This window comes from Agrilus planipennis, unplaced genomic scaffold (assembly GCF_000699045.2).
Source record: "Agrilus planipennis isolate EAB-ADULT unplaced genomic scaffold, Apla_2.0 scaffold125, whole genome shotgun sequence".
NCBI classification, from domain to species: Eukaryota; Metazoa; Arthropoda; class Insecta; order Coleoptera; family Buprestidae; genus Agrilus; species Agrilus planipennis.
Window position 1 is genome coordinate 98991 of NW_020439119.1, and position 14710 is coordinate 113700.

The 14710-nt window shown below is 35.4% G+C and overlaps 1 protein-coding gene across 1 annotated transcript in view; it reads right to left on the reverse strand.

Moving 5' to 3' along the window:
- Positions 1-3396: 3396 nt before the first annotated feature.
- Positions 3397-14710, reverse strand: part of LOC108736195 — a 121651-nt gene continuing 110337 nt past the window's right edge. The window contains exons 9-11 of the mRNA XM_025977711.1: positions 10207-10453; positions 6978-7121; positions 3397-3539 (exon numbers count right to left, since the gene is read on the reverse strand). Coding sequence (XP_025833496.1) covers positions 3397-3539; positions 6978-7121; positions 10207-10453 — 534 coding nt within the window. The remainder of the gene's footprint in view (positions 3540-6977; positions 7122-10206; positions 10454-14710) is intronic.

A 14710-nucleotide genomic window follows, 5' to 3' on the forward strand; every position in this document is an offset into this window, starting at 1 on the left:
AGAAAAAAGATTTCGTAACAGAAACAAATTAAAGGTTTACGTGGCGATCTTCGTTTGCCTTGTGACCAAGGCCGTACATATAGAAGCTGTCAGCGATTTAACCACAGACGGTTTTTTGGCTGCTTTACGACGTTTCGTGTCTAGACGAGGATTATGTCAATCTATATATTCCGACCATGGAACAAATTTCGTTGGTGCCCATAATGAACTGAAGGAATTGGACGAACTGTTCAACTCTGAAAAGCACAACAAAAAAGTAAACAAATTTCTGGCCCATAAAGGAGTCGAGTGGAACTTCATCCCTCCACAGTCACCACATGTCGGCGGTATTTGGGAAGCGGCTGTAAAGTCCTTCAAATACCATCTACACAGAGTCATAGGCTTTGAACTCCTATCATTTGAACAATTAAATATCCTAGTAATAGAAATTGAATCTGTACTTAATCCCCGACCATTAATGACCCTCTCCTCTGATCCAAATGATCTTATAATCATTACTCCTGCCCATTTCTTAATTGGTGATTCTCTTATGAGCCTACCAGAAGAGAACTACCTGGAAACGCCTACAAATCGCCTGTCTTTTTGGCAAACGATCCAGAAAATGAAACAAGACCTATGGGTTCGTTGGCAGAAAGAATATCTTTCTGAATTAACTGTCAGTTCCAAATGGAAAAAGGGAGAACACCCAATCAATATTGGTTCAATTGTCATCGTCCGAGACGACAACATTCCTTCCCTTCAATGGCGACTCGGTAAGGTTGTGCAAACTTATTCTGGTCCTGATGGAGTAATTAGAAATGTGCGCGTTGAAACCGCGAGTGGTGAACTTACGCGTAACGTTAAAAGACTGGCACCATTGCCAGTAGATTTTAATAGTGATAACGAGCAGCGAGTGTTAATAAAGACAATTTAATTTAAATTTTAAGGACTAATTTAGTGGACATACTTAGATATTTCAATATATTTGATCGCACGTCTCTCAACCGGGGGAGTGGTTCAACTTTCGATTGAGTTCAATGGTTACTTAGAAATCTAAATGTATACATTTCAAGATTGCTTTTGTGTTCATCATAAAATCTATTGTAGTGCACTTTCCTTTGTTGAATTTTCGAAGAACTTAGATTTATTAGTTAATTGCCCTTTTTAATGTATTTCTAAACATGTGTTAATATCTAGGTACTAATAGTAGAACCCTTACGGTTTCTGNAGACCCAAGAGAAAACCCAATTGAATTTTATTGGGGTAAATAAGTGTTCGAACGGAAGAACTGAATATTCGTGTGAAACTTGACACAATGGTCAATAAACCTTTTGAATTTCGATGGTCGGCAAACTACAAGTTCCCAAATTTACTGCTGTAAAATGTATCCATTGAAAATACTGAAATAATAATAAAATGACTAATCCACTAGAACTATAAAAATAAATGCCGGAAAATATACAAATACTAAAATGTATAATGCGACTCAACAATTTGTTTAGTGTCCTTTACGAGTATGATTTTCCACTGGGAGTTGGAAACAAGGAGTGGACCCGTGTTATGGAAGTAAACAACTGTTTTGTTGAGGGAAGTAATTTCTATGGCTATTGGTTAGTATCCCGCAACAAGAATGTTTCTTTTAAATGGTTTGATTTGTTCTATATTAATGATGGTATTTCTATTACGTTTTCGCTTACCAATTTCAAAATTTTTGTCTGATAATTATTTCGAAGGGGCCTTCCCAGATGGGGTCACTACTGTCTTTGTTTATTAAAGGATTCTTTACTAAAATTTTATCACCTACCTCGTACTTTGGAAGGGGTTTAATGTTTTCATCATGTCTTTGTTTGGTTTTTTCCTTGTACCTCTTTAAATTACTATGGACTGTCTTCTAACTATATTTAAGATATTGCTAATCTTATTCGCGTACTCGCTTGCTAAAATATTTCTGGATTTTATTTTTTGAAAAGGGTCTCTGTGTTTATTTCCGAACAGTAGTTCATAAGGTGTAAAACCTGTGCCTGAGTGTTGTGCAATGTTATAAGCTAAGGTTGCCAACCGGATTGCTGTTTTCCAATATTTACCATCACAATTTTTCTGTAGCATGTACGAACGATAAGTTTCCTTTAAGCGCGCATAAAACCTCTCTACCACTGCGTTGCATTGGGGGTGATATGTCACGGAAAACGTATGGTCTGTTGTTAACAATTTTTCTATCGTTTTTACAGTTTTATTCTAAAATTCCGTGCCTTGATCCCAATGTAATCCTTCTGGTATTCCGAATGAACTAAAGTATTTTAATAAAATATTCGTAACGTCCTCGGCTGATTTCCCTTTAAGAGGGTACGCTTGTACATATTTAGTTAATTGATCTTGAATGGTAAGAACATGTCGAGTTTGTTAATTAAGCGCGATATCTACTATATCAATGTTCACTTTTTCAAATGGTTTCGATGGTATGGACTTTCGAAACTTCGCCTAACAATTTTTGGCCGTTGACAGACTTCACATGAATTTATAAAATTTCTTACATGTTCTTGCATGTTTTTCCACTTGTAATTTTGTTGGATTTTAATTATCGTTTCATTTATGCCTTTGTGGCCAAGTACTGGACTACTATGGTATTGTAGCGAGCACGAGCGTGTTTGTGTGCGATCGGTCATACGTGTGTGTGAGCAGCTTATCGATTTGCCGACTAGCCGCGGGCGCCTTTCTTCATGTGCGCTGTATCTGTAAACGTGTGTGTCGTACCTGCGTTCCGGGAAAACAATTAAACAGTTCAAAGAAAACGAAACTTTTCCGGACGGCTCAAGAAAGTTCCAGAAAGGACACAAAAGAGTGTATAAAGGAACAGACGATCGCCAAGAGAGTAGAAATAAATTGACTGTTGTAGAAGTGAAAGAGTAGAAATAAATTGACCGTTGCAGAAGTGAATCTAGAAATAAATTGACAGCGCAGTGAATGGTGATATATCAACAGTACAGTGAATAAATAGAATAATTACTTAAGTTGGTAATAACTTAGTAGTGTTTTTAAGTCCTTTAATAATCATTAGTGTAAATAAATAGTTTTTGTCGTTGTGAGTCTTAAAAGTTAATTTGTTAAACCCACGAACATTACAGTATTTTTTTATTAGATCATTTATTTAATGTTGATTTAAAGGATTAAATGCTTTTGTTATTACTTTCAGATTATTTGGTATTTGGTATAATTGTTTTACAAAACTAGCGGTTCACACAAGTTCAGCATTATTGGTATGGTTTAGAATGAAAATATCAGTATCTACTGTCGAATAAGATGTCATTATGGTCGATATATTATTTACTATGTTATCTTTAAGAAGGTAATATTCTAAATTATCATAGTTTCTACTAACATATAGCTTCATGTCATCTACCGGTTCAATATCTACGAAATCTAGTAGTTGTTTATCTGCTTAAATTCTTCATTATTTTCGGCGGTATCCAAGTCTCCTACTAGATCCAAGTCTTTGGCCAACTCTTCGATAGGATAGTCGTCTTTCTTGTTTACCACATTAATTTGGACGCGTGATAATGCATCTGCATTCATATTGAGGGTACCTTTTTTGTAGATGATTTAATAATCAAATTCCTCCAGCTTTAATCGCCAGCGGGTTATTCGACTTCCGGGGTCTTTGATTCTGAATAACCAGGTGAGTGGACGATGGTGGGTTATTATTTTGAATCTTCGTCCAAATAAATAGGGGCGAAAGTGTTTGCAGGCCTAGACTATAGCTAAAAGGTCGCGTTGAATTGTTGAATAGCGAGTTTCTGCGTTGTTTAGGGTACGAGATGCATAGGCTACTGGGAGATCTTTGCCAATCGGCCCTTGTCACAGAATTGCACCAGTTGCAATTCCAGAGACATCTGTGGTTAAGTAGAATGGCTCTTCGAAATCAGGATATTGTAATATCGGTTCGCACGTTAGGCTTTTCTTCAGGATTTCAAAGGACTCTATACACATTGTCCATGACTCGTTGAAAAGTGGACGGTGAATTTTTAAGACCAATAGGCATCCGCAAAAATTTAAAATGTCCTTGCTCGGTGTTAAAAGCTATTTTCTGGATGGATTCCTCTTCAACCTCCATTTGGTGGAACCCTGGGGTCAAGTCCAACGTTGTAAAATAAGCGCTGTGTTCCAAGTTATCAAGGATCTCGGTGATGTTCGGCAAGGAATATTTATCAGAAACGGTCTTTTCATTCAACTTTCTACAGTCAATGACGACTCTCCATTTCTGTTTGCCGGATGCGTCGATTTTTTTAGGAACTACCAAGACTGGGCATGACCACGGGGAAAAACTTGGCCTAATTATCTTTTGATCCAGCATCTTTTTAACTTGAGCAGCTACTCCTGGTTTGTGGATTTTCGGGTATCGGTAGGATTTTACACAGCAGGGTTGTGAATTATTAGTCTCTATCTTATGTTTAATGGAGTTTGTGAATGTTAATAATTTATCGCCATTAATATAGAAAATATCGTAAAATTCTCTACAAATGATTTTAATATGAGTGGCTTCTTCTTCGTTAAAATGATTTATTCGCAATAAGGATTCTACTATTTTCTGCCTCTCTATTTTATAATTTTTATTAACTTCTGAGTTAAAATGAAGTGATTCTGTTTTGTCTATTTGTAATTTTTCGATATCAAGATCGTTAATGTCTAAAGGGGAATTTTTTTTTTGGTCTTTAAATTCACTGACATCATTATTATTTATTTATTATATTACCATTGGAGTCAGTTTTGAGCATGCAATTAGGGATAATGATACCGTCTTTTTTGTACTTATTAATAATGAATTCTTGATCAGGTGTTAAATGTGAATTTAATCTAATTACTTTCTCGCACCTAGGTTCAATGTTAAAGTGATTTTTTTTATAGTTTCTTTTATAAAAAGTGAAAGTTTTTTTTTGAAAATCTAATTTATAGTTATTTTTGCCAATGAAATCCATTCCGGTGATACCATCGGCGACGTTATTGCTATCGGCTACGTGGAATTTGAATAGTATGCCAAATGGTTTTAAATGATATGTTCCTAAACTTAAAATAGGCGAATTTTCTCCTGAAATTCCTATTATTTTCACTCGGTCATTATTATCAATGTCGATTGCTTTCAGACCATACATTCGGCATACAAATTCTTCGATCTTTTTTTGAAGTTGATATATGTTACAGTCGTCTATATTTGCTATATCTGTAAATGCTTTTATGAATGATTCTGATTGTCTTAAAATTTCGAAAGGTTATTTTTTCCCTTTTCTATAGAAAGCGGGATTAAAGTCGCACCATGTGAATGCATTAAATCCTGGCAACGATGCGCACCAGCTAGGTCCTAATGTTTCGTACAGTTGAGTGACATCGATGTAACGTTGTGCATTTCCATGTCAAAATAGCAAATGAATTTTTAGGTTGCTCTGAATATGATTCATATTCCCCAATAGAACCATTAAAATATCTGTATCAGAACATCTTATTACTACGTTATCATCGGTATTCAATTGACAAATGTGGAAAACTATCTTTGTGCCCGCTTCTTCATGAGCTGTACAATTTAAATCCTGCTCTACGCTTCTCTCTATTTTTTCATTATGTTTTTCATATTTGTAGAATACGTCGTGATTAATATATATTGTTCTTTCTCCTATAAACGGCGACATGTAATCATTTTCTCAATCTTGGCAAATAAATTGAATTAAAGCCTCTTTAAAAAGAATATTTTTTAATTCATTGGAGAAATTAGCCGGTCGTAATTGATCAAAACTGTGAATATGATAATTCTGACCCTCTATTCTGCCTCTCAAGGTGTGCTGGTGGTCTTTTATTGATGGAGTTAAGTAGCAATCAAATGCGATAACAATTTAATGTGCATTCGATGATGTAACCATTGTGATTAATTTCTTTGAAATATTTCCAAATGATATTGGAACTTCTGTTATTGAATGTAAACGAAAGAATCCGTCCTAAATCATTACATCACACCATGCTGGAGGACTACTAACTACATTTTTTTCCACGATTTTTAATAATGCTGATTTGTCCGTTTTACAAATTGCTCCATCTAAATGACACATTGCTAGTGGAATTGGTGTTAATGGGTAAGTCAGTATTGCGTCAATATTTAAGGTCTTTTCTAATAAGAGCATTAATAGCTGTGCGAATAGATCACCTTGCATTCGTATTTCCACTAATTTTCCTGAAATGGCTAATTTCTTCTTAGGCATAGCATTTGCAAAAGTTAACACTTTCGTTCTAGGAACTGTTCTTTCAAATCTATGAGGATCTGTAGTATATTCTGTGATGAATTTTTCACAAAGTTCATTCCCTCTTGCTTCTATATTAACCCTTTATTTGCCATACCAAAATCAATAAACGAGAAAAATATAAAATATATTTATTTCATATCAGTAGTGTCTAAAGAAACAATTTTAATGAAAAAATTTTTGTTTTTAGTTTTTCCAAATGAAAAAAAAACAATGTTGCTTACAGGCAACACCAGCAAAATGAGCAATGCTACATAAACGTTTTACTTAGAATGAAATGATAAAAAGCAATTGCGGGTGGGAACAAAACATAGAAACAAACTACATTTCTGGCAATGAACAGATGAATAGCCGTTTTTGCAATGACGGCAACGTCCCTTCTTTCCGAAAGTGGGCCAATGACCACACTGATCCTATCTAACATCTTCCACGGGTACGGGAAAGGACCGGTGTTTTTTTAGACGGAACCATAACTGGTGAATTAGGTCTTCCTCGCTTAGGTGCATTACACGCTATAAGGGCTTCTGCTATGAGAGTTCGAAATTCCTTCAGTGTTAGTGCATCCGTACTGTTTTCCCTTCGATAAACCAGCCATGAATTCGAGACTTGAGTGGCACTCTATTGAGTTCAATTAACATCCCCGCTAAATCGACATCCCCCATATGCTTGTTATACACCTGAACAATTTTGGGACATTTGACGTCTTTTTTTTAGCAGTACTGTTATACTTCTTCACAGTACGCAACGGTTCAACCCCAACGAAGTACCTTGCCAAAGTAACTACTCGGTTGTCGACCCATTTTACAACGATAACTTTGTTAGCTTCATCGTAGCTGAAGTAGTAACTTCCCCTTCCTTCTTTTTCTAAAATGTGATCGCATTTGAGTGGACAATTTTTCAATCTATTTTTGCGCATTGTCCCCAGTGAATGAATGTTCATTTTCTCTTTCAAATACACAAACAATGGAAGCGTTGAAAAAAAATTATCGAAAAATACTCTAGCATGTAGATTTGGTGGTATAGTTTTACAAAGAAGAATAACTACCTGACCACCAACGCTAAACTGTTTTTCTTCGCCATTTAATTCGGTTGCCATTCCTTTGCCTGTATATGGTACAAAGTCGTACACAATACACGATATTCCGCAACAAACAAATATTTTGTAGCCCCACTTATGAGGTTTATTCTGAATATATTGTATATAATTTCCAGCTTTGGTACCGTTATACGGGACCATCATATCATCTACTGAGTGATGAGTTTCCTGGTCTAATTTTCTCCACTGATTACGAACCTCATCTAGGATTAGGCGAATTTTCCTTAAACGGTCTTGAGATCCTACGTTTTCCATGTTATTTGCAAAATGTAGAAAGCGCCGAAGTTTTTGAAAGCGCTGCCGACTCATGACGTCTGCAATCTTATCAAAACGGTAATGTTGACTCCAATAGTCAGTATATGATGGAAACTCGACAACTCCCATGAATTGCTCTATCTCTTTATAATTTGTGTTTATAGATGTACCAGTAATTTGAACCGAATATAAGTTTGTTTGTTCTGTTATTAGTGTTATAACTTCATCAGTAAAATAATAATATAATTTAATACATTTATCCTCTGTATAAAAATCATCGGAGCAGATTTTTTTCCAATGATTTTTTCATACTGTTTCCTTTAGCTCCACCGTTATCGGAGCAGCTAACGCTATGTGTTAGGGGAAAACTATTATTGTTATTATTTTCAACCGGTATAAGACTGGCTCAACTATAGCGCTACCTCCCGGACTAGTAGATGTGGTTCCGCTACTTGATTCCATTTTAATTATGGGTTCTGACTTCACTGAATTAGAAGAATCTTCTGGATCCGAATAATTGTAATTTGAATTTAAGTTCTCCGTGGAGAACCAGGAAGAAAGTGAGGGATACAGCTTGGTATATATGGCTGATTAAACAATAAGGTACCTACAGCAGCGTAATGGTGAAGTAGTTTAGCAACAGGGTGCCGTAGTTAGGTCCTGGAGCTCCTTATCACTTCTGGAAGTATTTCAGTTGACAGACTTGGTGATTCCAATGGATCTGCAGCTCGCTGAGGATGTTGGAATTGTCTCACGGTGTCCTATTGTATACTTTTTATGCGTTGTATTAATTGTATCCCATCCTCGTCGTCAATTTTTGTGGTGAAATTAAAGTTGAGTTTTTTTTAATTTTGTTGTTTTGTTAACTGAACAAATATTGGGCTAGGCCCTTTTATACTAGTTGCCTAATTACCTTAACCTTACTCTACATGAAAGTTGTTCTTTGCAATAGTTACATCTGTAACATATCTATAAATAATAACGTAAATTACTAACTAATTATACAAAAACAACTTAAACTAAAATAATTATCAATAATTAACAATGTTTTACTTAGATATACTAAGATAATAGTTAATACTCGTATTTTATAGGAACTCTCCCAATCACTCTTGTTACACTGTTGACAGTATATTGATCACTGCACACAAATTTTGTACATATCTTGCATTTCGCTGGTACTTTGCTATCGCATTTCTACAGGCAGCTGTTGCAACGTTCACGTTTTGCAGTGGTTGGTGGGACGCGATATTCCAACTCATACACTTGCATCAGACGTTTTTTACCTCCTTAGACTTCAAGTCGTCATTTCTGGTGATGAATAAGTTCAACAGACAATTGCCGCAAGAAATTACGCCTCACGCGAGTACGTGATTTGTCGGTATTTGCTCGATGTACAATGAGTGCATTTATGCCTGAAACATTTATCAGATGGAAGAAAATGGCTAACGGCCATCGTTTGGTTCGCCTGTCTACGTTGAATGTATAATAATACAAATATACAATAATACAAATATAATTCATAATACACATAAAATACATAAAATNTGCGAATAGATCACCTTGCATTCGTATTTCCACTAATTTTCCTGAAATGGCTAATTTCTTCTTAGGCATAGCATTTGCAAAAGTTAACACTTTCGTTCTAGGAACTGTTCTTTCAAATCTATGAGGATCTGTAGTATAATCTGTGCTCTGTCTCACCTGATGCTCTTTTTAATATGAATGATTTTATTTCAAATATTTGCCATACCAAAAGCAATAAACGAGAAAAATATAATAAACATTCATTTCATATCAGTAGTGTGTAAAGAAACAATTTTAGTGAAAAAATTTTTCTTTTTAGTTTTTCTAAATGACAAAAACAATGTTGCTTACAGGCAACACCAGCAACAAGAGCAATGCTACGTAAACATTTTACTTAGAATGAAATGATAAAAAGCAATTGCGGGTGGGAACAAAACATAGAACCAAACTACATTTTTGGCAATGAACAGATGAATAGCCGTTTTTGCAATGACGGCAACGTCTCTTCTTTCCGAAAGTGGGCCAATGATCTTGCACGGGTACGGGAAGGACCAGTGCTTTTTTAGACGGATCTATAACTGATGAATTAGGTCTTCCTCGCTTGAGATCCTACGTTTTCTATGTTATTTACAAAGTGTAGAAAGCGCCGAAGTTTTTGAAATCGCTGCCGACTCATGACGTCTGTAATATTATCAAAACGGTAATATTGACTCCAATAGTCAGTATATGATGGAAACTCGACAACTCCCATGAAAATTAACATTCCTATGAATTGCTCTATCCCTTTATAATTTGTGTTTATAGATGTACCAGTAATTTGAACCGAATATAAATTTGTTCTGTTATTAGTGTTATAACTTCATCAGTAAAAAACCTTTGGAAGCACTTCAGAGGAATAATATTCACTTTATCCTCATCAAAGTTATTTACAACAGCTGTATCATTGTCGAGGACAGGAATATCTCTGCCACTGATGCTCCTGAATTTGAAATTTACCAGTAGATGTTGGCGATGTCCACCGATCGCGTAATTGGTTTATAGGAATTTCATCACTTGAATCCCAATTTTCACCTGAATCCTCAGCTTTATGATCGCTCAAATCAACAGGAATTAGACCATCTCTGCCTAAACCGTGGGTTCCTTCTTTTGGTAGATAAGCCTTTTCTTTCGAACAAGTATTGTTTTCATTATCAGATATATCCGAAATATCAGCATCTGATAAATTTCCGTTAAACGGGGGAAGGAGAATAACTTTCTTTTTACCGTAAAATGTGCCAGCATTAATTGTTGGAAACGAGTCGTTCTCCATGACGAAATCCTTTTTCCCGCCAAAAACTGAGTGTCTATGTAGCCCCTTTTACCAAAGTTGCTTTCAGGCAACACTAAATATCTATACGTATCCGCGAACACTCAAGCGCAATTACTGGCAGCTAATTACGTGGAACGATCCAATACACATATATCCTAAGCGCTAAGTTTATTTCTTCACAGAAAAACTAATTTTTACAATGATAACACGATATTTTTATCACCACGTTCACATAACCTCAACGGTAACACAAACTAGCTTTACAGTATTTCAAGTGCTAATATTCTGTCGTCGCAAAATTCCGGCAATATTCGTGGAATATACTCAAATGGTGTTGCCCAAGAGTAACATTGGCTTCTGGAGCTGCAATAGGCACGAAAAACCGNTAAGACTGGCTCAACTATAGCGCTACCTCCCGGACTAGTAGATGTGGTTCCGCTACTTGATTCCATTTTAATTATGGGTTCTGACTTCACTGAATTAGAAGAATCTTCTGGATCCGAATAATTGTAATTTGAATTTAAGTTCTCCGTGGAGAACCAGGAAGAAAGTGAGGGATACAGCTTGGTATATATGGCTGATTAAACAATAAGGTACCTACAGCAGCGTAATGGTGAAGTAGTTTAGCAACAGGGTGCCGTAGTTAGGTCCTGGAGCTCCTTATCACTTCTGGAAGTATTTCAGTTGACAGACTTGGTGATTCCAATGGATCTGCAGCTCGCTGAGGATGTTGGAATTGTCTCACGGTGTCCTATTGTATACTTTTTATGCGTTGTATTAATTGTATCCCATCCTCGTCGTCAATTTTTGTGGTGAAATTAAAGTTGAGTTTTTTTTAATTTTGTTGTTTTGTTAACTGAACAAATATTGGGCTAGGCCCTTTTATACTAGTTGCCTAATTACCTTAACCTTACTCTACATGAAAGTTGTTCTTTGCAATAGTTACATCTGTAACATATCTATAAATAATAACGTAAATTACTAACTAATTATACAAAAACAACTTAAACTAAAATAATTATCAATAATTAACAATGTTTTACTTAGATATACTAAGATAATAGTTAATACTCGTATTTTATAGGAACTCTCCCAATCACTCTTGTTACACTGTTGACAGTATATTGATCACTGCACACAAATTTTGTACATATCTTGCATTTCGCTGGTACTTTGCTATCGCATTTCTACAGGCAGCTGTTGCAACGTTCACGTTTTGCAGTGGTTGGTGGGACGCGATATTCCAACTCATACACTTGCATCAGACGTTTTTTACCTCCTTAGACTTCAAGTCGTCATTTCTGGTGATGAATAAGTTCAACAGACAATTGCCGCAAGAAATTACGCCTCACGCGAGTACGTGATTTGTCGGTATTTGCTCGATGTACAATGAGTGCATTTATGCCTGAAACATTTATCAGATGGAAGAAAATGGCTAACGGCCATCGTTTGGTTCGCCTGTCTACGTTGAATGTATAATAATACAAATATACAATAATACAAATATAATTCATAATACACAAAAAATACATAAAATAAAAAACTTGTGTTTTCATATTTCGCATCATTTGAAAACCCGAAACTATTCCTTCATCATGTAACAATGATGATTCAATATCTCCAAATCTTTTGGTCACTTCGTGAGCATTAATAGTAAATTTTGAATTATCTGTGAATACGACGTTTTTTTTCAGATGTTTTTCTAGGTGTTTTTTCATCATTTTAGATTATAAAGTTACTTTTGATATGCTAACGGATTTTTCAGCTGACACTCCAGTTGTTATAACAACAAAGGCTTTCACGGCCGGAATCCATAGTAGAATGAAAATTCGGGCTATAGTGCCGTGGTCTAAGTGAACTATTGTGTGGTCCGGAGGTCGGAGATTTGTTGGCTGTCTTGCGAATCAAATAAATCTTGTAGTTAAAAAAGGTTTAGCAGCAGTAACGGATATTGTGTTAAAAGTAAAAAAAATCGCTGAGTTTTATAAATGTAGTACACAAGCTAAATATAAGCTACATGAAACTCAACGTCAGGTGAAAATGCCGGAACTCATGTTGAAACAAGATGTAGAAAGTGTTTGGAACTCAACATACGAAATGTTAAATCGCTTCATCGAAGTTAAACCAGCAGTTGTGGCAGCAACAGCCCTTATAAGAAGTGACCTGCTTATCACACAAGAAGAACTAGAGATAATAGAGCAATTACCTCCTGTTCTAAAATTTTTTTTTGAAATAACAACTGGAGTAGAATGAAAATTCGGGCTATAGTGCCGTGGTTTAAGTGAACTATTGTGTCCAGACGTTTCGTCAGTAACTGCGGCTGACATCCTAGTAGTAGTGCTGCGTTGACAACGTGAACGTAAATTATATCTCGAAGTCTCGGCGAGAGTTGCTGACGAAACGTCTGGACAGAATAGTTCACTTAGACCACGGCTCTATAGCCCGAATGCCTTTTGCTCTAACAATGTGTCCACTTAGATTTTATTAACTTTTCTAGATGCAACACTTAATGTTTGTTTATAGTAACTACACTTAGCTTTTTTCGGTTCAACTTCACTAAAATGGTTCCATATGATGAATTCAACTGTTTCTATACCGATAGTTGGTACAGCCATAAAAATTAACTATACGTGTAAATATTATATTTGCTGTTTTCGAAGTAGCCCAAATCGTGGAGTCGCCCAATCTGGAAATTCTGCGCTAGATATACTTAAAAGTAGCCTAATTTTTGGAAAATCACCCAATCTGACAACCCTAACTATAAAATGTCTATTTTACAAATTAAATTAATTACAAATACGTATAAGTACATTGAAGAATAGTTCTGAAACAGTGTCCACGTCCACATCCTGAGATAGTTTTTCAGTTTACTTCAAAATAAAGGAATATTAACTCTAGATATAGCAATTGCAACATTTTATATTTGCGGTGGATGTAATTACTTGGCTATTAATCAGGACATGTTTACAAACGTCTGAGAAATGTTAGCAAGTTGATGCGGCAGTGCGTGGAACAATGGTTCTTAAAAGAAAATGCAAAAGTCCAATAATATAGATTATATTTAGGATGAACAAAAAAAAAACAGATTACAGTTTGAAGGCAAACTTACAACTACGCCTACAAAATAACTTAAGAAGGCATCGAAGCTGGAGCACGAATAACATAAAGAAACTAATCCGTCGAACCGAGACAAAACATAAACACATGCTCTAGCGTCTAGCAAATCTCACAAATCATTCATACATTAAATTTTTCAAGTACCCTATGAAGCAGCTAAAAGATTGAATACACAACAACTTTGGGGACACTGATTTTTGTAGTAGCCTTGTTGTTTATAGCCCCAACACCACGGAAGTTTTTTCGTTTTCCTTGCAGCAAATGCACCGTCACTGTTTTGTTTACTGTTTTGCCATTTTGTGTCTTGTAGTAGTAGTAGATCTGCTAAATTATGGGAATTTAAAGGATTAAACATTACATATTTAGTGAAAGAATCTATAGCTGTAAGATATTTCTTTCCGCTAACAGTAAAAGTATCAATATACACGGTTTCGAAAGGTAATTTTGAAGTAGGGGTCAAATTTAATTTGTATTTGACAGGATGACGTTCATATTTCGCCTGCTGACAAATACTACATCTATCTACAAATTTCCTGCATGTTCCAATAATATCTGGCCAATAATAATAACGTGAAATTTCGTTGTTTAATTCTTCAGCTCCTCTATGATCTGGACTGTGTATTTGTGTTAAAATTTGTTGTTGTACGCGATCCTCTGTAATATCTTTTAATACGGTGTTTGTATAGACAAATCTTATCGATCCGTCAAAATTTTGGTTAACTAGGTACGCTAATTCTTCATAGAATGGTTTATTTTTACATGTAATTGCATTTGTTACTTTTGGATTTATATATTGATGTAGAACGTTAATTATTTCGTTTTCGTAATTTTGGTAACTAATTTGGACTAAATGTCGCGTTTTGTTAAACAATTGGATTTGCCTAATAGCGGGTTTATATGAAAAGGAGATTACAAATTGATTCTTATAAAAATTAATTGGTTTTTCTGTAATTGGTAATTCTGCATTTGTGTTTTCTGTTTGTGAGTGTTGTGTTACAGTTTCATCGTTCTGTTTAGTGTTGTCGACGTTATCAATATTATCAGTGGTTGTGAATGTTGATGGGATAGATGGTTTATCGGGTGGCTTTATTTGTATATCAGTAAGGATTTTAATTTTCTTTTCTTTAGGAATTTCGGTCTTCGTAGGAG